This window comes from Malurus melanocephalus, unplaced genomic scaffold (genome assembly GCF_030028575.1).
Source record: "Malurus melanocephalus ecotype Western Australia unplaced genomic scaffold, MMel_1.1 scaffold_126, whole genome shotgun sequence".
Classification (NCBI taxonomy): Eukaryota; Metazoa; Chordata; class Aves; order Passeriformes; family Maluridae; genus Malurus; species Malurus melanocephalus.
Genome location: NW_026623358.1, coordinates 1,978,109 through 2,004,603, shown reverse-complemented (window position 1 = coordinate 2,004,603; position 26,495 = coordinate 1,978,109). Strand labels below are relative to the sequence as shown.

The 26,495-nt window shown below is 39.7% G+C and overlaps 2 protein-coding genes across 2 annotated transcripts in view; one reads left to right on the top strand and one right to left on the bottom strand.

The window, feature by feature from the left end:
• Positions 1–218: 218 nt before the first annotated feature.
• FAM8A1 (family with sequence similarity 8 member A1) lies at positions 219–8,435 on the top strand. The gene is made up of 5 exons (XM_057370468.1): positions 219–711; positions 4,130–4,250; positions 6,478–6,601; positions 6,826–6,965; positions 7,282–8,435. Exons 1-5 carry the CDS (start codon positions 279–281, stop codon positions 7,424–7,426), a joined length of 963 nt encoding a protein of 320 aa, XP_057226451.1. The 5' UTR covers positions 219–278; the 3' UTR covers positions 7,427–8,435.
• Positions 8,436–10,120: 1,685 nt separating this feature from the next.
• Positions 10,121–26,495, bottom strand: part of NUP153 (nucleoporin 153) — a gene marked incomplete at its 5' end in the record, with an annotated part of 41,682 nt that continues 25,307 nt past the window's right edge. Inside the window, 12 exons of the mRNA XM_057370471.1 lie at positions 10,121–11,630; positions 12,092–12,248; positions 13,529–13,804; positions 15,480–15,836; positions 16,418–17,257; positions 17,760–17,954; positions 19,842–20,453; positions 22,061–22,180; positions 22,470–22,563; positions 22,793–22,885; positions 23,255–23,392; positions 25,027–25,165. Of these exons, the coding sequence (XP_057226454.1) occupies positions 11,552–11,630; positions 12,092–12,248; positions 13,529–13,804; positions 15,480–15,836; positions 16,418–17,257; positions 17,760–17,954; positions 19,842–20,453; positions 22,061–22,180; positions 22,470–22,563; positions 22,793–22,885; positions 23,255–23,392; positions 25,027–25,165 (3,100 nt within the window). The remainder of the gene's footprint in view (positions 11,631–12,091; positions 12,249–13,528; positions 13,805–15,479; positions 15,837–16,417; positions 17,258–17,759; positions 17,955–19,841; positions 20,454–22,060; positions 22,181–22,469; positions 22,564–22,792; positions 22,886–23,254; positions 23,393–25,026; positions 25,166–26,495) is intronic.

Sequence of the window (26,495 nt, the reverse complement as noted above, 5' to 3'; positions counted from 1 at the left end):
CTGCGCGGAGCTCTAAACAGCTCCRTTCGCACGTCACGGGCAGCGCCTCTGCCTCAGCGCTCGGCGATACCATCTCGTGGCGGAGGTGGGGGGGAAGAGCCTGACGAGGAGAACACTGAGCCGGGGGAGAAACAGGCGTGCCCCCCGCCCCTCCGCGGTAAGTGGGAGAGGCGAGGCGAGGCGAGGCGCTTCTSTGGCGCACGCGCGGTGAACGCTCAGTGCCCTCCGCGGCGGAGGAGGCGGCGGAGAGCGGCCGGGCTGGCGCTGCGCTGGCGGCGATGGCGGAGGGCGGCAGTGCCGCCGAAGAGAAGGCAGACAACGCCAACGCCTCGTCCTCACCACCGCCATGCTCCCCTGCGGAGGGCGGCGGAGCGAAGCCACTAAGCGCAGCGGAGTACGCGCGGCGCGTACACCAGTGGCTGTGGGACTCATACTGCGGGTACCTGGGCTGGCAGGGATGTCCRCCCGCCCTCCTCGCCGCCGCACAGCCTTTCCCGCCCGCCGCCGCTGCCTACTACAGCCCCTTCTACCTCTGCGCTCCGCCGCCGGCACACACGGCCCCCGCCGGGACGGGGCCCCGAGCCCCCGCCGCTACCACCCCAGCCTGGCCGGGGTCGGCGGGCGCGGTGTCCCCCCTGCCTAGGGCGGCCTCGAGCAGCGCCGCCGGTGCCAGCGGCAGCGGCGCCCCCAGGGACACGGGGCGACCGGCGGGTGAGTGGGGGCCGGGGCTGGGGCTGTCGGCCTGGGGAGGAAGGGGAGCCTGGTGAGAGCCCCATCTCCAGGAAGCGGGATCTGACGAGGGAAGCCGGGGGTGTGCGACGTTGGGAGTCGCTGCGCTTCCGTTGGCTGCGGCCGCCGGCATGTGGCTGTGCCTTGTGACACAGGTTGTATACTCAGAACTCGGTCCATATGCAGGTCTAGACAAAGGGTGACAGCCCTCATACCGAAGTCCTAAGTCCAGAACTTGGTCCATAGGCAGGTTTGCAGGAGCTGACTTGCTGGTACAGCTTACAGCTTCAGTGCTTCTAAAGATGTTTTCACTGATACGAGGGTATTTTTTTTTTTTTGCAGTGGAGTTTATTTTTGTGGTCACAACCTTGTAATGAGTGTAACTTTATAAGTAGTCGGTTTGGATGATGGAATCTAAACTAACCTTGCCAGTTTTAGTGCTCAAATAAAATAATTTGGTGCTCAAATAAAATAATGTAGTGAAATCGAAGCAGAGAAATGAAAAYATGTTGACATTGAACAAGCTTACGAGGCAGGACCCGAAATAAACAGCTGCTGTCTGTTGCAGCTGTAAATATTGAAGGCAGTGCACAGCAGGCCTTCTGTTTATATTTGTTCAGGAGTAAAGCAAACTCATTCTGATCATGTCAGAAGTAAAACCTGGAGCAGCAACAATTGCTCACAAGTCGAGGAGCACCTAGGTCACATTCCTTGAATGTTCCGTACCAACATGAGCAATGGTTGGAAATAGTGGAGGAGAGCACTGCTGACGGACTTTGGAAAAGCCAGATCTCGTTTCTCTCTGCAGGACAAACTACGACATTGCTCATCTGTAACATTATTTATAAGCTTTGTGTCTGCATGTGTGTGTAAGACATTTTTCGTTCCTTTTCCTTCTTTTTAAGGGAAGGGAACCTGGCTTCTGAGCCTGCTTCTTTCTTATGTTTTTGAACAGATGTTGCTTAAACATGGTTAGAAACACAAAATAGTATTTTCTGTAATATTGTCCTGCTTATGAACTGATATTGCCAGTCATTAAAAGGAGGATTGAACAAAGGCTAGCCTGATACGATTCTGGGTTTTTACCTAGTTTTTCAGGAGCTCATCCCATATGTTAAAGGTAATTTAGGTCATGAGTAGTATTTCATGCTGCTGAACATGGTTATTCTGAATATTGCATACTATTCCAACCCCTGGCCTTTTAAAGGGACTTTGCATGTGATACACTGATACAATACAGTTATAAACAAAGACTCTGGTGCCAGTGCTTTGGCTTCAGATTGCAGATGGATCTATCTGGAACAGCTAAAGTGATTATGGCTCCTTCTTCTTTGCTGTAGATTACAGCCCACACAGCAGGCTTGGCAGGGCAGGTCATGTCTGTCCCTGTGTCAATGCAGTTTACAGCCYGTGTGCTTATGTAAGCTGAAGTAAGTGACAGCTTATGTTAACGTTGCAGATTTTGAACTGGCATGTCAAAAGGTGGGATTGTTAACTGCTTCTGCCACTTCAGTCTGCCTGCAGGTGTGTGTCAGAGCACCAGTATTAACAACACCCTGGGCAGTGACAGGCTCTTTGTGGGCAGTCACCATGATTTAGGACACTGCCTTCCCTTGTTCSTCTCTGCCTTTCTGCAACAGATTACTGCTCATCCATTGGGAACAGTAGGGCAAAAGGTGCATCAGCTGCCCTGTGGCTGACTCGTACAGATCTATGTTGAGCACTAGCTGGGTGCAAGATCCTAGACATTGAGCTGGATAGATGTTGCATTTGGCTGTCCCTGCTGAACAAATAGTAACCCTTGGCAGGAGTGGATTTCTGATATGAGAAGCATCTTGAATCACTTCGGTGTAAATCTGCCAGAGTCTAAAGGTTGCCAAAGTTTCTTAATGTGATGGAGTTGAACATAATTTGAATACTTATTTTCTTAGCCCCATGTAGCTTCTTCTTTATGCATTCAATTTAATTTATTCAATGGTGCATAAGTCAATCTCTGCCACCAACTTCACCAAATGTGCTGCTTTTAACAGTGCAAATGAAAGCTTTCATCTGGTGCTCAGGCCAGTTTGAGAGACTGGCTATGTTCCCTCCTGCCTTAGTTGAAGAATCTTTAATTAGAATTTAACTGACAACTTTGATAGGCTTTGACAATGCCAATGGAATCCATTTTAGTCTTATACATGTAAGTCATGTTACTTGATGCTCTTGCTGCAGAGCTGTCAGTGGAGCAAGTATGAAATGAAGCTGTGTAAATCCAGGTATGATAAAATCAGGTAATGGCTATTACCTGATCCCTGCCTAATTCTCCTTACCCCATTTAAAAGTGCTGTGGGCTTTTGGCTTGGCTCWCACAGCTCACAGGGCCTTGACGGGCAGCATCGGTCTCAGTAGCCGAACTGGGGAGCCTTACTCTAAATGAAATTTGATGTTTTTTGAGGTTAGAGAGTGGTATGATTTTATTTCCTCTTTTATCCTTTCTGTGTGTGGGGATAGGTATTCTCAGAAACAGTAACAAACAGTCACTATTTCCCACAGATTTCCATCTGATAGTAGTGGGGSATTTCTAAATGAAGTTTTTATGTGAGTCATTGCAGGTTTCATGTGACAGTCATGTTTATCTCTTTTGAAATAGAGGAGTATGTGGGTCCAGATGAAATTCTTTTGCAACATTATTTCTTGGAAACTTTCTAAGACACTCTAATGTTTTCTCTGCTTAAGTCACCTGAGCAACAAAAGCTTTTAAGTGACTCCTTACTTTGTGCCCATTTGCACTTGACCAAATAAATAGAAGAAACATGTTATGTTTTCTGGGTGGGGGTAGAGCAGTATACTGTGTGTTATTGTAAGTAGTCTGTAGAAAAGTGCTTATGTCAAGTATGACTGATATTTTCATCCATTCCTGTTTGTGTCTGAGTGGACACAAAATAGGCTGTGTTTTACTCTGAGAGTTGGTACTTGGTACACATGCAAGCCTTAGTGCTGAAGGATAGATTTACCATAACCCTTCTATCTGATTTTCTTTTTAATCTGACCTATCAGATGTATATAAATCTGTTCTCTATGAGGTTGTTCTAACAAAAGAACAGAAAAACTGATGCATCTTCAAATGTTCTCAGTTGTTTAGCAGAGTATGATTTTRCCTGTGATCCTAATTATAAGGTAACTCAGAGTTCTGAAAGACTCMAAGCTCTTAAAGAAAGTTCTTCTAACTCAATTTAAACAATTCAGATTATTTTTTATGCATTCACTTACAGAAGTTTTCTTGAAGAACATGTGAGCTGTGGTCAGGCTCTTGATTATGTTGTTGCAGAGAGGTTAATGTGAGTTGTTCTTTAGATGCTAGTGTTAACTTTGTGTTAGTGAAGTAAAATCTGGGTAATGTGAACTATTTTTGTTGCAGGTCAGGAGTTCCTTATCCCTTCACTGGCACACAGGTTCATAGCAGAGATGGTGGATTTTTTTATTCTGTTCTTTATAAAGGCAACCATCATTTTAAGTATTATGCACCTCAGTGGAATAAAGTAAGTTGAACAATTTAAAGCTTTGTTACATAGAGCTTTAAGCTTTTCATGCTCTTTGAGGTGTCAGGTTGTATTTATGGTATGTTTATGCATATGATATAATTAAATAACTGAATAGAAGTTGAAGGAAAGTACCACTTGGCTAACTTTCTTGKAAGTACATCCTGATTTTGGGTCAGCTGATGGAAACACAGAATGTGTACAGGTCTACAGGCTCACATACTCCCTACTAAGGAAAGATTAGAATTGCACATTTATGGGGGTGGGGGAGGGGGCATAATAGCAAAATTAAAAAGTCTTTTTTTAATTTTCAAAGAAAAAAAATTGACAAATTTTTTAAACAGTCTTTAAAAATGTACTAGATTTGGCTGGGATGAAACTAATTTTCTTYATAGCATCTTTTGTGGTGCTGTGTTTTAGATTTCTGACATAAACAATGCTAACCCACACCAAAAAAAAAATCTGATCAAGCATATCAGAGATGTATAGTACTTTGAAAATACAACCTCGTTGCTAGGAATGCTGTCRCATTGTAGGCTTTACTGGGTGTGAGTTTGGTTTCTTAAAGAGTGCAGGTAAGCATTGTGTATGTCAACTGTACACTAGAATGAAAGATTTGTCATTTCACAGTTTTGTACACAGATGTAATTTACCTGAAAGACTTCCTATTTTAACTGCTTCTGAAATGGTAGATACCTTATTCCTTAACTCAGTTACTCTTCTTTGGGTTGGTGTAATCAAATATTTCAGTCTGATTAGAAGATGAGATCTTGCTGTAATCGATAATTCCACTACTGTACAAACACACTTCAGAACTCAGGCTTTCTGTTAAAGAACCATTCCAACATTATCTGGCTGTAAAGTGAGACTATACAGATAACATCTTCCACGCACCTTCAACTGCGGCTTGAAAGGGCCGAGGAAGAGGGTCAAATCCAAAACAATAAATGTGTTGATGTAAATGATCATTGGGTTTTGTTCAGATAAGMAGCAATTAAAATGCCAAATGTTCATTTTTGTTCAGCTGCCGAATCCCACCACCTGATGAATCCCTACACCTGACAGCTTGTGTTTCCATTTTGGCTTTAGTAGGTGGAGAATGATACAAAATGAAGTACTGGAAAGATAGGGAACAAATATATATATATATATTGCTTCTGTAAAGTGGTGAAAGAGTAATTTACAACATTTTCAATATTAATAGTTTTGTGAGAGTCAGTTGCTTACAGGGGACTTCAGAGAAGCATTCTGGGGGGCTTTCTGCTTAAAAGATAGGGTGTGTTTGGGGTTAGGCTGAGGTGTCATGAAAAATGTGTCCTCACAGGCTCGTGAAAGACACTTCAGGCCAAAGCTGTATTGAAGGGAATTACGGCTTTTACTACAGAATTTTATTAATTCCTGGGTTGTTTTGGTTTTTTTTTTTTCAGTCCTTAAGTCTGAATAAAGAGGAGGGCAAGTAGTACAAATATTAGATGGACTGTTTTGAAGTGGGATTGCCCATTTTTATGTGAGCCTTAATTAGATGCATGAGTGAAAAAGTCTTGCCTGAATGTGTTGCAAGTATATCCATTCCAGGTATCAAATAAGAGTGTTAAATCTGTGTTTCTCTTTTGAAAATATGCCATTAACTCAAAATGGATACTTTGTGTAGCTGTTAGGCTAAAAACCACTAAGTTTCAATGCTTTATGTTTAAATCTCCTACTGCATACCAAGGTGCCTCCAGAAAAGTATGGTGAGTAGTAAAGAATGAGAATGAAGAGCCCTATGAGAACCCTGATCATGCAAAGGGCTCTCAGTTTCTTAGGGAGACCTGCAGCTTCTTCCTTGCATTTTCTTTTTCCTTGAGTGTTTGTGTAAGAAAGGTATTTGGAGACTTGGATGCCTTTCATTTATATCAAGTTAGATGATTACCTGCAGAATCTGTTTACCTCCTAAGAAAAGCGAGAATTTTCAGAACAATTCTGCAGCTCACTACGCWGGGACACCATTGTGCAAAAGTGGTAATAAAGAATGAGCATCTCTTAATGAAAAAGACAAAAGAAACTAGGCAGCAATTCAGAATGAAACTGAGTGTTCTGAATTTTAATTACTTGTTTAGTATCAGAGCGGGCAAGGAGCTTTTGTTCTTTTGTAATCCCAGAACTGAGGGACTGAATTCTGGTATTAAAGGGGTAACATCGGTATGAGGAGGAGGATGGCTTTAAAGTTCAGTTTTATTTTGTACAGGGACATCTCTAAATTTGCCATGCATTACATCATAGAAGAAATAGATGAAGATACATCCATGGAAGATTTGCAGAAAATGATGATTGTAGCTCTCATCTACAGGTTATTAGTCTGCTTTTATGAGGTAACTACTCCTAAACATTAATTCCTATAATGAATAGTTATGAGTTGTTGAAGAAATGGATTTAAAGAATTATTTTACCATTGGCCAATAAAGTAAATCCTCTTTACAGTATTTTGGATTCTGTTGAAGCTTATTACATTCACATAGTTCTGAGGATAACAAAGTTTGCTAGGCCTATCAATAACATAGGGGTGTGTGGAATTGAAATAACCTTTCTTTTACAGATAATCTGTATTTGGGGAGCAGGTGGAGCAACCCCAGGGAAATTCTTGCTTGGACTGCGAGTTGTGACATGTGAAACATCTGTACTTATTGCACCCAGCCGTGTGTTAGTCATTCCATCCTCTAATGTCAGTATGACAACGTAAGTGCTTCTGGCTCGGTCACATTGCATTCAGGTTAATAGTGTTGAAAGCATGTGATGTAGAAGGAAATACACCATTGCATTTTTGTTGACCTTTGCAATGTTTAGACTGCAACAGCTATTGTCAGATTCTGTGTTTTAAAAATAAAATGGTAATTGTTCAATCATATGGAGTATGTTTCAGGATATGTGGCTAAATCTCCTGTGGAGCTTGGCTTTTGTGCTGTGCAAAACTTGGGCGCTAAACTTGGAAATTAACTACTAATATAAGCAGGGAAGTGAAAGTAAGGCACTGAATGTTCTGTTCTGATTTCAGGTCCACAGTACGAGCTTTGATCAAGAATTTTTCTATTGCATCATTTTTTCCTGCGTTCATTACGCTGCTGTTTTTCCAGCATAACAGAACAGCCTATGATATTGTAGCAGGAACTATTGTGGTCAGAAGAAATGGAATCAGATGATACCAAAAGATGAGATTTCTGGACTGGTTCTAAGCAACCCCTCCAAACCCCAGTGAATAAAGACCTACCCCAGAACCTAAGTTGAGGTATCTGTTGGAGTCTTTTGCCCTAATTAAATGGAACTGATTCAGAAGCTAAAGAAAATGTATGGTGCCTGTATGATGCCCGCAACTACCTTCGAAGTATTGGAGTTTTCCTAGATGCCAAAGAAATTTGGGAGACAAGAATATTAAATCCAGGAGTATTAAATCCAGGAGTATTAACTTCCAACTGATGAGACAGAAACTGTTTTAACTGCAAAAAGGAGCTGTTTGTCCATCTGTGGAAAGCAGATCCCTAAGAACTACTCCACCTTAAAATAAATGTTGCTTCTACAGTTTCGGATGTTGGCAGGTAACTATAGAAAATAAAGTYGTTTTCTGAGCAGTTGCCTATCAAAGGATAAGGGGAAAGAGACCTGCAGTATTAGACAGCAAGACAAATGATGTTCATTAAATTGCCATGTGTGCAGAAAGGGAGATCAGCAATGGTTATGTCTGTTATTATTGCTTCATAAATCATATTCTCTCACCTTTTAAGTATTTTCTCAATATGTTGAAGTTTTTTTGCATGATTGTCTCAAGCACTGTCACTTACTTCACTTGTCCAAGCTAATGAAGAGGTGAAACAATRGCTGCTTTTTCTCTGGAAAGGGTATGTTACACTGCAGTGTTAGTGATCTGGTGTGTGTTAATAATTCTGGAGCCATGAAAAGTACAGACCATGCTGATGAAAGGTAACTTTTTTGCTTCTGTTTGGAATGAAAGCACTCTTATTTCTCACATATAATGCAGAGCAGAACTGAATGTGTTTCAGGAGCATGCAGAAAACATTAACTGAAATGTGTTATGGATGTAAATCTGCAGAAGTACAAATACAGGTTATTTTCACTTTATCATTCTGGCTAATTGTTTGTTTATTTAGAGTAACTTAAATACTGAATAAAGAAACTTAATATTTTGCATGACTATATAGCTTTGATGATTCATTTATTCACGTTATTAGTATCTTGGGAAATGAATATAAGGAATATTAATGTTTTACCAAAATTGAGTCCGAGTTTGGAATTCTTCAATCCCAGTTTTTGTGTGTTCCTCGCTGAGGCCTAACACACCACTCAGTGGCTGAAATTCTTGTCCTGCCATCAGTTTTAGACAATGGCTTGGTTGACAAGAGRAATATTTGGGAGCTCGGTTATCACTGTTGTCTCCAGGTGGAGTAACTCAAATCATTAATGTGTTCATATGCTGCTRTATTTTTGTTTCATCAGTTGTGTTCTTCTGTGTATGACTGCACCCTGTACGCATTTCAGTCTTCATTCGGAATGACGACTCAGGACTAGATCAGTGCTTAGCAGTGGCAGAATGACATTTAACATGTCTCCAGAATGAGGTCACTTAACCTTTTATATAACTACATTTAACTATTTATTTTTGAAGAAAAAAAAAGTTGTCTTGGCTGGAACACTGTTTTTAGAGTCTTTGCTCAATCACGTTTTTTGAATACTGCCAAGGGTGGTGATCCCACTGCTTACGTGGGTAAGCATTGCTCTCTCATTGCTTGACACCCCTATTTTTTTTTCCTAATGTCCAGCCTGAACCTCCGGGGTGAACTTAAGGTAATTTCCTTGTAATGCCACTTCCTACCCGGGTTAAGAGATCACCCTTACCCAGCTACACCCTCCTTCCAGGCAGTTCTGGAGAATAAGGTCACCCCTGAGCCTCCTTTTCTCCAGGCTAAACACCCCCCACTTCCTTCAGGAAGGACTAGTGCTCCATTCTTTCAAAGACTGTTGACTTAAGTCCTGATGCTGGGCATGGTGATTAGCCTGATGAAAGCTAAAGCTGTCAGAACCAACTTAAAAGTCCTTTCTAGGGTGAGCTTTGCCTATTCACAATTTCAGTAAGAATAACTTCTCTTTAGTGTAGCAGTGACCTAAAAATTAGGATTCAAAAGGGGAGGAAGGGAAAAGCAACAGTGTTTGCTAAAACTTTATTACTACCAATTCAGGTATAAGGGAAGATAATGATGTCTTACCCTGCAGAAAAACATCACCCATTCCACAGCAGGTAAAGAAAAAATTACAATGGAAGAACACAGGAACCTGTCCATGGAAATGTGTGTACATTGTGCTGTTGTGCTACAGTTTGTCTCTTATACAAGCTGCATCCCAGAGGCTGCTTCTTTCTGCTTGAAGGACAAGTACTTGGCAGGTGATTTATGGCTAAAAGAGAGAAAGTGGAAASCTGTGGCATTTTTCACATTTGGACATCTGGAAACAGGTAACTGCATATAATCCTTTCATGACTACAGTGGCATGAGGGACCAACTGAATAGCAGGGTGTAGTTCTAAAGTTGAGTTGCTGAGTATTTTCCCAAAAACAGTGACTGGAGCTCTACACATGAAAAGAGCAGTTGGCCTTTGACCTCCTGTCATGTCCAGCTCATTCTTTAGCATGACATCTCATCTGGTATCAGCAGCACCTGTAGCTGTAGGAGCAGGGAGCAGAGCAGGGGTGCATGGCAGAAGTGCCAGCCAAGGCCACAGCAGTGCCTTTAAAGACATTTACAGCATTGACAATGACACAGGTCTGTACCCTTCTAGGTGAGGGAGGAAACCATGTCTGAGTCAGAGACAGACTGTTGTAGAGTGCAGATGAACAACCATTTCCTCTGATTTTACTAGAACAACCTCTGTTCTCCAAGAAGCTCCTGTAAATGCTACAGAAGCGGAAACTCCCCCATTACTCATTTACAATCTTCCTCTTCAGTTTGAACAGTGGTGAATGTTTAGAACGTTGGGTTGGGATTTTTTAATAGCACTATAACAAATTAACTGCAGTCAGCTGACACACTGATAAGCTTCTCCAAGCTTCAATCTACAATAAAACTCCCCAACAGGAGACCTAACTTATGTCTTTAAAATAAATGCAAAAAAGAAGAGGTTGAAGACAGTAATGTGACATTGCTCAGGTCGAGGGAACCACCTCTTACAGTTACAGCTAGGGATGGCTGGAGAGTTAAAATTGCCAGGTAATATTTCGCATTTTTATTGATGGCATTTATCCCATGGTTTAACATGTTAATTATACTGTAATAAACATGGCTTTAATATTAAACTTTTCCTTATTATCCAAAGTCACCACAGTCCATTTCAGTAAATATAAAAATATATACTTAATACTTTGTACAATACTGGTTTTTGGTCCAAACAAAAATGGATCAGAAAAGCCAATAAACTTACTTTAAGAATTCCCAATTTTAAAGATTTTCTAAATGGATTTAGGCAACTTTGAATAATGGGATTTACATAAAATCTGAGACAATACTAAACAAAAATGGCCGTAACACACAAAATTAAAATTTCAATTTCACAGATTTGTTATGCCAAAAAGTACATAGAGAAACAAAATTGTATTTACACGTTTCATAATAAAATAACAAGGCGAGACAGGTGATAAAGGGCTGTAAGAATGAAAATATAGAAATAGCATATAATTATTAAATGAAGAACTACAGATCTAACAAGTCCTTAGCATGGATCATCCTTTAATCAGTCTTCCTCTATCAGAAAATTTTAGTGCACAATACACTCACTCACTTCACACATACACCAGCACAAACTCAGCATAGAAATCATTCGTTATCAACATTCTCTACTCTATACAGCATCCCTTGCTGATATAATTACAATTTCGAGGCGTCAGTAAACGCAGATGAGCGCACATAGTGGTGCGGATGAAGAGGTATCGGACAAGCCATTCACTGTGCAGGCTCTACTCAGGGCTACAGCCAGACCATGCCGAGTCAGTGAAAGAAGTAACTTGAGACTTTTGCTTGAGAACAGCCTTGTTGCCAACTTTACTTGCTACCAAAGAAATGTAACGGGGAGAGGGGAGGGAAGGACARGAAAACTAAGTTTTATATTCCTTTAGGCAGATCTGACTTCCAACAAGCCAGCGTGAGGTACAATYCCAGTAACTGAACAATTCAGGGTAGTAGCTGAACAATTCAGTCAGGGTAGAAGCTGAACAATTCAGGATAGTAGCTGCTTCCAATGTTTTTGATGCTTTACCGATCAGGCRTTTACTTTCTACGTCTAACTGCAGTCTTTATCCTCCGACCAGGAACTGAAGATCCAGAGAAAACATTTTTCCCATTAGTCCTATTAAAAGAAATTAGTAGTTCAGAGTTTAGGACAGTGTATCTGAAAATTCAGTAGCAGCACTGAGTAGATATTCCAGAACAACTGTTTCATAGTCTTGTCTCACTAGTTACCAGCTGGCAACAAGCAGCMAAGGATGAACAGGAGGAAGAGAGTTCCAGAAACCAATTAAATCTCTCTTATTCAGAAGGTAAGCAGCAGCATACCAGCTGGATACGGGTTCTACCTTTCGAGAACAAGACAATCTCACATGTGTTGATGTGTGACATTCCTGACAGCTAGGCTCCTTCACAGATAGCGGTGCTTAGTTAGCCAGTCAAGCTAATACAAGGAAGGATGCCAAATTTAGTTTCAAGCTCCAAGGTTCATCTGAACACCTGATGATTTAACAGCAGTAGAGGCTGAACACTGTCCACTGATATTACCCGAAGCTCAAGGGAAATTCTGATATGGTCTCTTACCCCAATGTAAATGTCGAAGGCTGGCTGAACGAAAATCCTGAAGTGCCAGAAGGCGGTGCAGGAGCTGCTGGTGCAGGAGGATTTGCAGCAAAAGTGAATACGCCTGGGTTATTTGAGAAGTTGAAATTGGAAGTACTTCCAAATTGGAATACAGAACCTGGGAAGATGGGGTGGAAGCAGMAGGAAGTAAGAAAGTTGCAATTTGAGTTAATCCTTTCCAGCAAAATCCTCATGTTCTTCCCCATTATCGCTAAAGATTTTTTTTACAGGTTGCTCAAGATGACAGAGTTGGGAGATGCACCAGAAGTGTCAGATTACTACAGGAACAGTTCATCAGCAGTTTATGATTCATTTATTATTTAATAATTATTTATTAATCCATTCACACACACTGAGGAATTTTTAAAGTAATACTGTGGGCACACTGATRATTAGGTGTTAGCTAACACCTGTGCCACCATTAAATTTATAYCTGTGCATACAGAGTTTATTAATAAAGTCTTAAATTGTAAATTTATATTTAGGTAAACTTTCCTGTGTTCATGCAGTTCATCTGGGCACCTTTTTTCCTTTAATGTGCTAACAGCACCTCATCTTAAAAAACCCGAAACATTCCAACCATCAAAGGAACTGATAAGCAATGCAAACTATCTAGGGAGAACTTTACCTTTAAACTGCTACCTGATCAATGAAAGATCRACTGAGTGATGTGTTGTGTACTAAGCTACTAATTAGTACAAAAATGCTGGTTACTTTTAATGGAAGCTATTTTGTAAAACTTCTGWGAGGAGAAAAGGAGGCTTTTCCCTTTCAGTACTTGATGTGGTATCAAATAGACAGTCTGGCACTGGTTTTAATTATTACTAGTATGGAACAAATCTTTCTTAAGCTTGAATTATAAGCGTGAATTATAATTATTCATTCTCTGCCCCTTTCCTATGGTATTTTATACTACGTTAGTAAAAAGATTTTCATAAATACTTAAAAAAAACCCCAAAACAATTCTGACTGTATTTTATACAATGAAGCCTGTTAAAGTCAGGTAACTAAGAATTTCTCAAAAATTAACGATTTTGCAGTGCTTCTGCCCTTCTGTTTTGCACAATCTTACCAGTGATTACTCCACGGTTTTCAACAATTCCTTTTAATCATTAGGTTTCTAAAGAAAACACTCAAAATTTAATGGTAGAGTTGCAACCGCTGTGTCTGCTAAGTCTCTGTGGAGAAGGCTTGGGCACATTGTGTCCCCCCAGCCAGGACTGGGACATAAATGACAACCCCATAACCATTATTTTTACGGAGGGCAATTCTTACATTTAAATGCATGCACAATGCCAAAGTTGTCTTTCTCCATATAACACATGGTGCACTTAATGAAAAATAAAATAAAATATATAATCTCTGAGACTAAAAGGGAAGAGGATGGTTGTCACTCACCAGTACTGGGGGTACCAGAGCCAAAAGCTGGCTGCTGTTGAGTTGCCTGCTGTCCGAACACAGAGGACTGAGTGCTGCTTGTCACCGAGCCAAAGGCAGAAGGAGCAGGATGAGAGCCAGCAGAAAACAACGGTGTTGACAGTGATCCAAAACTTGGAGCACTTGGCTGGCTGGAGCCTTGGCTTGGGCCAAATGCTGGTGGCTGACTGGCGCCAAAGGCTGGGCCAGCAGCAGGCGCTTGAGAGGCAGAGCCAAACAGAAACGAAGACGACGACCCTTGGGGGACAGAGAGGCATGTCAGTATGGGCCCTTTCCCTCCWGCCCTCAAGGATGAATCCAGAAACAGAAGATTCTCGAGCCTCAGGTCTGGTTGCTGACTACTCATCTTAATTTCAAACTACTTGTGTGAGTATGTAAAACTCACATAGATAGTGCTTCAGCCAACAAAGGAATTGCACCTTTTCTTATAAGTAATGTGAGAAACACTCTGTTTATGAGAGTCAGACAAAATTAAATCTCAAATGCACTGGTTGCATCTTCATGTTGTACATGTAGGATTCCTACAAACAATGTGTATTTACTAAAAGCTGTTTCTACCACACACAGGGAGTATTAATTCAAACTAGATTTTTCAGACATGCAAAATACAGCTCCTGATTTATTAGGACTAGGAGAACATGTATTTTTTTTTTTGTCAGCAACTGCACCCCTTCCCTGTTCAAGTGTCTACCATTATCAACTTCTGGARGCCAAATCAACCTTGCAGTAATCTAAAAAACTTGGTTTAGCACAGTAATTCTCTACCTATCATCAACAGACAATCAGCCCAACTGTTCAGCAGCATGGCCAGCAGAAATAATGAAATGCAACTTAACAGCGACTCTGAATGCACGTGGCACATTTTTGCTWTGCAAAAGGGACATTTTAAACAGCATTATTAATGCAATTTAAGCAGCCCCCATGCAACAGGAAATACCATCTTATTGCACCGCAACTTGGAATGGCTGACTTTCTTTCCAAGATGAGACACATGATACTAAAACTTAGGTTTCTGAATTTGTGAAAATATTTGAAATGYGATGTCACCTACTAACAAAAATCACACTGAAAGTTACTGATTTGTTAGCACGTTCAATTGATCTGTTGCTTGTAGTAATTTAGGACTGTTTTTTCTGTTTCTGATACACATAAAAGTGTGCAAATTGTGACTGTGCAAACTGTGACTGACAAAGTTAAGCCATCAGATCAAACTAGATTAAGTATTTCCCTTACAAGTTCAATTTTATTTCCAACATACTACATGGCTCACAGGAATGCAGATAATTCGGTGGATTTAGTTTTGTGTCATGCATTTGTTTATACAATTCACACAGTGGAGTAATGAACATTAAACATGAAAAAACTCTATTTTTTATTGTTGTCTCCTCTAAATTGCTAAAGATTAACAAATACGGGCCATGATCCTTAGTAGAAACCAACTCTTAAGCAGCAGTGATTGCATGCAGAACTACTTCCTTTATATATAYATGTGAGGGAAGGACTTGGCAAATCTTGACACTATTTCCAATAGTTCAGTTTTAGGAATAGGAGAGAAACGTCAGGAAAGTTGTAATTCCCAGACTTCTAAATGTAAACACTGGACTGATAATGAGAAGAAATAAATTACCATTCTCATGATGAAAACCTCCTGTACAAACTGAAATCCAGTAAASGTTTGTCGTTTGCATAAAACAATTCTGTTGCCAGTTTATTCCTAAACTCTATTTCTCACACTGAAGAAAAATGAGCCCAAATTYACACTGCTGAATATAAATACTCAGTATTTTTCTCTACTTCCATGCATTTAGCCYACACATTTTGCAAAGTAAAGTATTCCTGAAACAGGATCTCCTTAGTTCACTACATAATGACAAAAATGRGAAAATAAAAAGAACATCTATTTAAACTGTACCTGTTGCACTTGATGTACTAGTGGCTCCAAAAGCAAATCCTGTATTTGCTGCATTAGTACTGCTCTCTCCTGAACCAAAGAGAAATGGAGTAAGAGTCGAACCAGTGCTGGAAGATGTGGTTGCTGGTTTGTTCTCTTGAGAGAAGCCAAAGGACTGAGATGTTTTAGATTCTGCAGGATTGCCAAAAACAGAGCTGGTCACAGTGTTGCTGGGTTGTCCAAACACAAAGGGAGTGGGAACTGGCTGCGGGTTTGACGAGAGAGTGCTGCCAAACACGCCACTGCTGTTGGCTGAAGTGGTAGGTACAACTGTGCTGGAGGAACTGGAGCTCAGGAAGCTGAAGGATGCTCCCTGATCTGAAAGGAAGAAACAAAGTTACTACTAAGTCATATAAATGGAACTTAGCAACTACAAACTTTTCACACAGCAATCATCACTGAAAAATTTTAATCCTTCACTGAAAACTTTCAACAAATGAAAGAAATACAAAACTGTGCCATGTCTGCGAAGTGGTTTTTCTACCTTTGTAGCAGAAGAGAAACTGCAGCACAGCTGCAAGTAGATGGAAATAAGATATACTCCCTCTCTCSCTTTCACCATAAAAATACCCCACTATGCAGCCTCTATGCTGTACCATATTATAGATTTTATCACCAGCTGAGCTGCTATTATTGAGACAATACAATTCAGTGCTTATACAAGCAGTGATACAGGTTCCTTAAGGTGTGGCAATTTTCTTGTCTAAACATAATGTTAAAATTCACTAAAAGCTATGAAGAAATTGCCACATACTGTCTACACATCAAGAACATCCAGAACTAAAGACAGGCTGCAGGTAGTATTTAAATCCCATAGATTTTCTCCAGTACTGTCTCAGAAGTACTATCAAATAGACACGAGCAGAGAAGTGAAGGCAAAAGATGTTCTGTTTATTTACCACAAGTACTTGTCTGTGCCCCAAATGCAAAAGATGCCTTCGCCTGCTCACTCTCYTTTTCTGGTGGTTTACCAAAACTAAAACTGAATACAGGTTTTGCGCTGCTCTCCTCTTTGGTATGCTCAGCTGTCCCAGATGAAAAGATAGGTTGTGCCTTCAACTCTTCATTGTCAGCTTGCTTTCTAAATGTTAATGGACCAGCAGAAGTGACAGAGTCCTGTTTCTCTTCCGCCTTTCCCAAAACAACCTGTGGTGTGGGTGCAGATTCCACACTGCCGAAAGAGAAGCCTCCCTTCGTTGAAACGGTTTCATCCTTTTTCTCATCTGACTTCTTAAATGGCAAAGCAGATGATGCTACATCCTTTTCTGCCACAGCTCCAAAAGTGAAGCCACTGACTCCGGTTTTATTCTCATTAGTAGCTATGGAAGAAGAACTTGTAGCAAAACCAAAACCTCCCAAAACTGGTTCCTCTTTCTTTTCCTGCTGTCCCAAAGTCGTTGCTCCAAACTGAAATGTTGAAGGAGTCTGACTGCTTGCAGATGGAAGTCCAAAGGTAAAACTATTACTTTTACTTTCTTTTTTACTGTCTTCTGATTTAGAGTCTGAGGAAGAAACTCCGAATTTGAAGCTCCCTGAAGCAGTAGGAAACTTAAATCCTCCAGTCACAGTGTTGGACGATGCAGATTCAGATGCAATGCCGAACTTAAAGCTACTTTGTTCTCCAAATTTAAAATTTCCTGTGCTACCTAATGTTTGAGAAGATTCAGCKGACGATGACGGGACACCGAATGTAAATGATGGCATTGCAGCATTTGTAGACACAGTAGCAGAACCAACACCTGCAGAAACAAGCAATAATGTCAAATTTGCAACATAAGATGTAATATTTGCAGGCTTTTGCTACATGGCTGGGATTCTAGTCCTGAGCTTTGCCAGAGTCAAAAGTGTTCAACAAAACACCCTTCACACACGAACAAGTAAGGAAATTTCACACTTCCTCTCTTACACAGATCTTTTTGCAATGATGCTCTCCTGTGCACCACCTGGCTTGGAAAAGCACACTGGTGAGCTCCTTCAACGACCRATGGTTTTAGTCTGCACTCCAAATGAGCAATACATAAGGCTTGAAACAAACAACTATGTATGTCACTGACACAAGCTTTCCTCTAAAAAAACATAATCYCTTTTTGGAGAATGGGTGTCGAAACAGAGGCATATTGCAATATTCCTAAACAACAAACAGACAATTTTGCTACATTCAAAGGAAAAATCACTGTACTTAAAAAAAATGAAAAACAACTGCAGAGTTGTTCTCACATCCTTCTTCTCTTTCAGTATTACCTTTGAACTCTGCTTTGGTGCCTGGCTTTGCACTTTCACAGGCTATGCATTTTGTGGCTTCTGCCTTGTTTGGGACCAAGCAGACCTCACATTCCCAGCTTCCTTCTGGCTTCTTAAATTTGTCTAAATCCAGAAAACCTCCAGAAGAAGCAGAAAATGCAGAAACACTGCTACTGGTCACAGGCACTGAACTCCCTAAGAAAAAAACAAGGAAGTTAATCATCCTGCTTATATCATAAAGTGAACATGATCTTTTTTAAKAAATGCTCACCAAATTGCAAAGCACACAAGTGTAACAGTAAAAAACTATCAAGATACAGGTTGATTTCAGTCAAATATAATCTGAGAATGTAAACAATAGAAACACCTGGATTCTTCTTTATAATCTACGTATGATTTCAAGCACAAATTGAACCAGTGACATTTAAACAGCAACTGCAGTTCATAAAATACACTAACATAGCTTATTTCAAATGTAAATTACAGTTATGGTATTGAACTAAAATTACTAAAATAATTTCTGATGACACTAGTTACCAGCAGTCAAAGTTCGCCTCATTCAAGTTAATGATCACTGTCAAGTGATGCAAGGCTGAGAATTCACTCGAATGATACAAATGACACATCAAATCACAAAGACACGATACAGTCAAAACTACATAGTGACAAAAGAAAAAAAACAGAGGAACTCAAAACTTCCAAACCCACAATTTTGTGTTCACCACACAAGCTACACTGTCTTCAACAGCAGCAGAAACTGCTGCTGCTGCTGAAGCCTGAAAGCCAACACCTGCCTTCYGACTTCTCTCCCCTAACTTTTCATCCCCTGAAAGATGTCACTTGATGCTGATGCCTGCAAGAGCAAACTTCAGCTCCGTCGGTGTGAGGAGTGACACAGACATCCAAAAGGCACAAGAGATCACGTAACACTGATGGTTCACCTAACAGGGAATCACTGAGGGTGGCATTCAAGAGAGAGACACAAGATTATTTTTCAAATTCAAAGCAGTAACATTCCTTAGACAGGAATGTGCCTTCTTTTCCACAGCACATCCAGAGAATTTGTATTCTCCCATCTTACTTGCTTCATTTGTCCCCTTGACAAACACATGTAACTGCAATTCTCTGTGCCACGGTGGTCACCGCAAACCCCYCACTTCCAAGATTCTTCCTTGGAATGGCCAAAGTCTTGGACAAAAGTGCCAGCTGGCCACCCTGAAGCTGAAAACAAGCTTCCTCTAAAACGCATTACCTTATCTGAAGAAATTCCACTCTTACTGTACACAATGATGACAAAAGCACAGTCTAGTCCATCTAGCACCTATTTTTCCCCCCAGGATATATTTGCAAAGATGTTTTTGAAATTAAATGATGTTAAGAGCCAAYAGAAGTTAACACTAAAGAAATTACTTGTGCTTTAAAAAGATAAACTCTCAAAATTGGTTACAATCACATGTAACAGAAAACAACCCAGAACTGAACTGAAGAAGGCACCTACTTCTCCAAGACCTGTAAGAACCCTGACCTTCCCAAACAATATTATCTATGTTCTGAAAAGCTACCATAGGCATAGCTAAACATATGGTTTTGTTTTAGCCCAAGACAACTAGCTACAGACTACAATGACTTGGTATCTGGCTTCGTATCTCTGCTCAATTACACACAAATAGTGATTTGARACATTTTAAGCCACATTGTTTTGAAAGAGGAAAACAAAATCCTAACAAACCCAGTAGTTTTTAGCTCCTTGCATGGAGTAATGTTTTTCCCCAATGAAAATGGGTTGGTTTTAACTTAATTAAGGCATCCATTTTAGTCATCTTTCCTCACTAAATGTAAAGCAGAGTATATTTGCTTCAGCTCAGCTCTGAACTAATACATTTCAYAATCAGTTCAACTCAAGTGACAGGCTGGAATCTGGGCTGAGACCACCAAAGTGCCTACARGCATTCCTGCAGAGAGTCACTAATCCATCCTGTCTGGCATGAAGCCATGCTGCTGAAAACAGTTTTTATATGCAACGTATTTTATTCTATAAAAAATGCACATAGACTAAGATTGAAATAATGGAGAAGAACAAACCTGGTTTCTCAGACTGACAAGATACACATTTACTGTCTTCTGCCTTATTTGGTACAAGGCACGTGGAACAGTTCCAAGAGCCTTTYGGCGGTTTAAATTTGTCTCCAAACCCCAGAGTGACTGTTGTGCCAGYGCTGCTGGAGGATGTCACTGTCACCGAGTTGTCTGTGACCACTGGCATTGTCAGAGCAGGCATCACTCCTGTTCCAGGCTTTGGTGTCTCACATGCTATACATTTTGTAGCTTCAGGTTTGTTTGGGACCAGACAGGTATCACAGTCCCACRTGTTGGGTGCCGGTTTAAATTTGTCTTCAAAGCCCAGTGTCCCTGCTGTAGGGACCGTTGTCTTGGAGGTGACACACTGACTCGCACTTATCATCTGTTTTGTACTCTCAACAGGGGACACTTTAGCAGCTTCGCATGTTACACATTTGCCATCTGTGGTTTTGTTCTGAAGACATGGATCGTGTGTGTCAGACTGCCAAAACGAGGATGCTTGTTTAGAGGTGTCTTTACTTGCAGAAAAACTGCTTATTGCAGGCCTTGTATAGACCACTGTGCTTGTAACAGGCTGTGCAGATGAACAGGAGGGTGATTTCTCAGACATAAAGCCTAGTTTAACAAAAAGCAAAAGGAGAGATCTTACTAACAAAGCCGTACCCTGCCTRCATGAAGTTACTTATGGTAGACAGCACAAATTGAAACCAAGTGTCAATGATTACAACTATACATTCCAACTAACCGCGAGAGGAAGTCCATGGAAATCTTATCTAAAGGGATGAAATTTCACATGCTGCTCTGGGACACAACAGAACACTCGTTTAAAGCTTGATTTAACTCTTCACTTTGAAGAAAGTTTTAAATACAAATGTCATTTTTATCTGCCACTCATGGGTAGATACAAGTGTAAACAGTACTGAAAGTTGATGATCTGTCACAGACTGAAAATAATCCAATTTCATTTTAAGACATTATGCCCAACTGAATCAAATTGCTRAAGTTATTTCTGCATAGCAGATAACTTACGTTTACTGTAGTAGCTGCACAGCAGTTGTTACTTGGAGCAGCAATCCACACAGTATTGCCCCACAACTTCTGAGTAATAACTGAGCAGTAAGAACTAAGACAACCAAACAATTTTTAGGCATGCTCTTTGTTCGAAATGCATTGGGCACAGGCCAACTCCTTACTTAGAGCTGCAAACTTTTCAGAAAACAAGAAGCCCGACATGGAAACACTAAGAAAAATGATACAGCAACACATCTTAAATAACAACACAATTTAACTGTAAAGTTTCTTTTTGGAATTAAGTTGTTGTTGCCTTTTTTTTTTTTTATTTTAGAAGTGGAATCTTCTGACAGCATGGATTTGGAAGCTGATTCTCTAAAACTGATAAAGAAAATGCCACTTCACCACAGGTCTTTCCTCAAACAAAATAAACGGTGTATTTTCCCTCATTAAGCTCCTTCCAATATAAATAGCCACTGCCTTCTTAGGTTCTACACACATCTGCCATTTCATAATAAAAAGTCCTGCTGCAACTCAAGGCTGAAAGGGAAAGATCCAATTCAATAAAGATCTCTTTCCTAAAACAAAAAACATCATCTACACACACACTTGTTACAAAATAGTTGAAAGCAGCTGCAATGACTTAAAAACTGTTTTTTTTTAAGTGAGACAGTTTGCCACTTTAAATTTACATCTGAATCCATAGTAACTGTTATCATTTAAGGCCAATGGATATGCAGCTTCCAAAACACCTTTAAGAAAGAAATAATCGTTATAATTCCTAATTTCTGGAGATGGTGAAGGTGGGAGAAGAATGTAATGCATTTGTAAAGCATTTTACAAAGATTTCCTTTCCAATTACATACRTTTTATTTAAAACAAAACACAGATTATTGGACTAATCTTCTTATACTTAAGTTTGAATTACAACCTAACACGTGAAAGAGAAGCAATGCATCTGGTTAGAAGTTGCAGTCTTCCCTTCAGCTRCGAAAGCCACTTTTAACAGAAGGGGGCATCAAGCCTAACAGATGCAGCATTTAATGTAATATACTCCTTGTCTGTATTTAYTGCTAACACTGCCTTAACTGTGACAAATTGTTGGGGTGTTTTTTTGTTGCTGCTGTTGTGGAGGGCTTTTTAAAAATCCATGCAGCTATATGCAAGTGTATTCTCCTCAAAATATTTTTTTAAAGAGTTCATTATCTCACCAGGGATTTTTAGAATGTCTAACACACTTCCTTGCTTTAAGAACTTAGCAGGTTTGCAGAACCCATCATATCCTTCTTCCTCTTCCCTCTTATTGCTGGTGCTGTTTACAGTGGCACAAACTTTAAAAAGAAAACAAAAACCACCTGTTACAAAGAAATCCAGTTAAGAATATATTCACGTTTGCTAGAAACAARAATTTCAATGTTTCATTCTTCTTATGTAGGAATCTTCAACATTATACTTTATTTACAACAGTTTATAGTTACAATTTTATTAAAAGTAGACCTATCAYCAAAAACACACTTTGCCTGGAATTTGTAAAATGCTTAGAAATGACAGATTAACTATTTAACATACAAAAAAAAGATGATTAACACTTTATGTCCGAAATGCTAAAATTTCTGTTACCTGGACTAAGGATGGATGATGTCACTGGTGTATCAGTGGATCCAGAAAGTTCAGATGACTTCACAACAGGAACACTAAATGTAAACTTAATCTGCTGTGAAAAAGATATTTTTTTTTCTTTAGATTTTGAGAAATTTCAATTAAGTTTCACACACAAATATAATATGAAATCCAGTCTTTAAAAATTTGGTGGATGCTGGGAGAAAAAATTACACATCAGAAATTTATATATTTGTTTTCCCCTTACCAGGGCCAATTCTGCTTTGTTGTTCTGTAATATTCTACTAAAGCCTTGAGAAAATGTTGAGATATTTTTTACTTACAGACAATGGAGGTAGCATTTCCACCTCAGTAGATTTCACAATTGGAGATGAAAATACAAACTCTGGACTGCCAACATCACTTGCTGGTTGTACCTGTATTTTCAAAATTATTAAGGTTTATATCGAAAAGAAAAACATCCAGGTGCAACAGCAGCTACCTGAATTCACTATCTAACAGACATTCTGCAGTGACATTGGGAAATCTAATGGTTGCTATTTCTGATCCATAATAATGGAATTATAATAAAAGAAAAAGCTTGCAAGTGTGTTTGTAAGATGGACAGAAGCCCTATCAAAATATGTCTCCCTCCCCACCTCCCAGTCAGAACACAACCCTGTTTTATTCAACAGATTATAAACTCAGGACAGTTAGTTTCATGAGCACCACAGAGAGTTAACACTGGGCAAGGAAGAGGTATACTCGTCCTGAAAAAGCATTCATGATATACAGCAAAGATTTACCTTGTTCATCATTGCTTTTGAAATAGTGCTGGGTGATGAGGAGACGGCACTACTGGCAGGGAAACTGAAGTTGAACGTCGGCAGCGATGCAGTRCTGATGGGCAGGGGTACTTCGGGTAGTTCTTCTTGCTCCATCTCCTAAGTGCATATTTTAATTGTTGTTAATTTTATTTTTTCTTTATAAAGATGTTSCAAATTGTAATTTCTCACTTTCTTTAGAAAAGCTGTAGATTTTAATTTTTCTCTTTAAAAAAGGTGTAAATTGTAGTTTCTCTTTCACAAGACATACTACCTTTCTACCCTGTCCCTTCCTACCCTTCATTTCTTAACAAAGTTAAATGCAACAGAGRGATCTACAGACAAATTAAGTTTTCAAAATGACTCCTAACCTTCCCACATCAATCTGTCACATCATTTTTATTTATGGCCAGCCTGTTTCCATGTGATACTACATTCATCACCTGTCCAGTAAGAATAYTGAAAGCAAGCTCAAAATTGTTACCTTGCAGAAGAGAGGGGCACAGATAAGATTTATTTTTTGATACTTTATTTATTTGGCTTTGGTACTTTAGATATTAAAGATCTAGAAGGACATAACCATTCTAGGATTCTAYGATTCCCTTATCTCTTTATTAAGAGCACAACTTCATGTCAAGTAAGAAAGTGTTCCTCTTGAAAAATTATGCAGAACAGCTGCCAAAGTCTCTGAAGTCACTTGAACTTGGAAAAAGATAATATTTAAATAATTACATGGGTTCCTTGGAGTACCAAAACCCCCAAACCAAACCAAAGCACAGGTAAAAAATGAAAGCCTGAAGAGTGACACAGAGGATCATACTCTGGTAAATCTAGCCTATGTCATGTATCAGGATGAAAATTCAAAATTCAGAAATCAGCATACGTTAAAAACTTCTGGTCTTACCCTTGTTTTTTAAGTTCTTTGACTACCAAGACCAGCTTGGTTAGGATTTAAATGAGAACAGCCAATCTATTCACGATTTGGACAGCAGTATCAACATCACTCAGAAGTGACTAAGCAGAAATGAACACTCCTACTTACAGACATCTAATGTACCCTACAGCTTACATATTTCAGAGATCTGATCTGAAGACTCTATCCCACCCTGACACTAAGACCATTTCTATTACATAAACATTCTCCAATCTTTATTACTTCTTTATTTTGCATCAGCCAGAAGACCGAGTTAACCTCTTTAGATTTAAGATCCAGTAGTAGGCAGCTTACATAATACTCAGTTAGGAAGATAACCCTTGGGATAGTAACAACCATCATTAAATGGAGTTTTCCCAATAAAACAAGAAAAAAAACCCTCTCACAGTGWGTCTGAGTAAGCACCAAAAATTGTGACTCATCATTAGCAAATGTGCAAAATACTGTCTTCTGCTTCAGGCTCTKGACCCATACCTTTCTACATGACTTAAATATAAAGTAACACAATAAAAGCCCCTTTTTTTTCCCTTGGCACTTGATTCCTTTCTAAAAACTCTACAAACCTCTAACAAATTTATTCATTCAACTGCTAGTAAGAAACATTATCGCATGAAGCATATCCTAGATAATAAACGGAATATTTTAAAAACATAAAACCAACGTTGAGGCACTTACACAGCTATCTAAACTGGAGCCTGCTCTGAAACCCACAGCAGAATACCCACAAAACTGAAGTGGCATTACTGTAAATTTCTATGAGGCAAAGAAGCTACTTATTTCAGTAATCTCAGTGAGATCAATTAACCTGAGAGACCGTTACCAGTTGTTGTTTTTGTGCAGGTCTGGATGTGCAGTATCGTTCTCTTTCCCTTCTCATTTTGCCACAGGCACTATCCATTCTTCCTCCTGAAGACAGACCGTTGGATGCAGGAGTATCAGGTTTGGGGTAGGTCAAATTGCTGGCACAGAATAAAAATACACGGGTTAAGGAAGGTGGATAAAAAGAAAGCAGAAAAAAAATTCAACTCATCAACTAATTGTTTCAAGCTATTATCGTCACTATTAATCCCAGAATTTCTAACTGGAATCAGAAAAATRCTGAGTTACTAAGTGCTGGTAAATAGCTGGTGCTCTAAACAGCAAAAGCTGAGTAAGCGCAGCAGTGAGAACAACATAYATAAAAAAACAGTCACAACATCCATAAAGGAATGATGACTAAGCCACTGAAATAGAAGAACTGATTTAGAYTGTTATTCTCTAATGTTTGTTTTTAATAGTCCAGACAGTGGAAATTTTGACTGCCAGTTCTCTGATTCTGTGACAAGTGTGTATCTCTGAAGGAATTTAAAAGAAAAACTAAATATATATGGGTGAGGGGGGGTACGTGTGTGCGCACTGAAGTGCTGCCAACAGCTCATATGGAATTGAGAGGCTTAAACTTGTGTGGCAGGAAAATATGACAGAAGCWTCATAAGCAGCTTTGGCTTTCCTGAGGCCATCAGCAGAAGCAGCAGAGGTGTCTGGGTGTGCCAACATTCCATAAGTCTTTTCAGACATGAATACAGATCTCTTATGAGGCAYAAAAAGGCATTTCTCTGTTCATTACAAAAGCCTAGATCCACACCAGAAAGACTCCCTAATCCAAGTAGGAAGGAGAAAGAAAAAAACCAAAAAAGAAAGACCTCAAAACAGACACCCCTACCCAMACAAAAAAGCCCCACAACAACAAACCGAACCAAACCCATGCCACATATCAAAATAGAAGTGAACTAAGGAATAATAACAATAAAAAGCAGAACGGCATTACAACTAAATATCCCTGAAAATAAATACTGTATCAAGCTTATCCAGCAGTCATTATGAAAATACACGGGATGACACTGGAAGACACCAGGTCAAGTTTCTAGAGGACTGAGGAAGAGAAATGATCTAAACCTCACAGATAGCTGCAAACATCTGCTTARCACTGTAACCACTGAGAGGAAGCCAGATCTTTAAAGCCATATGATCAGACTTTTCCTTAATCCAAAGTGACAATCAATTTGAAACCCGAAATAAAATCTCCTATCAAAATAAATCTTTATTCAAACAATTACAGCATGTCTRTGATAGCCCCTATTACTCTTTCCTGTTAACAACTGTCAGCTTCTAAGGGGCAAAGACAGTTCAACAAAGTCAGTCCAATCTACAATTCTGACACTTATTTAAAAACTAAACAAACAGCCTTTGTTAGGCTGAACAGAGATACATCAAAGTAGTGCAGGTTAGCTGCATGGAAGAGACTCTGGC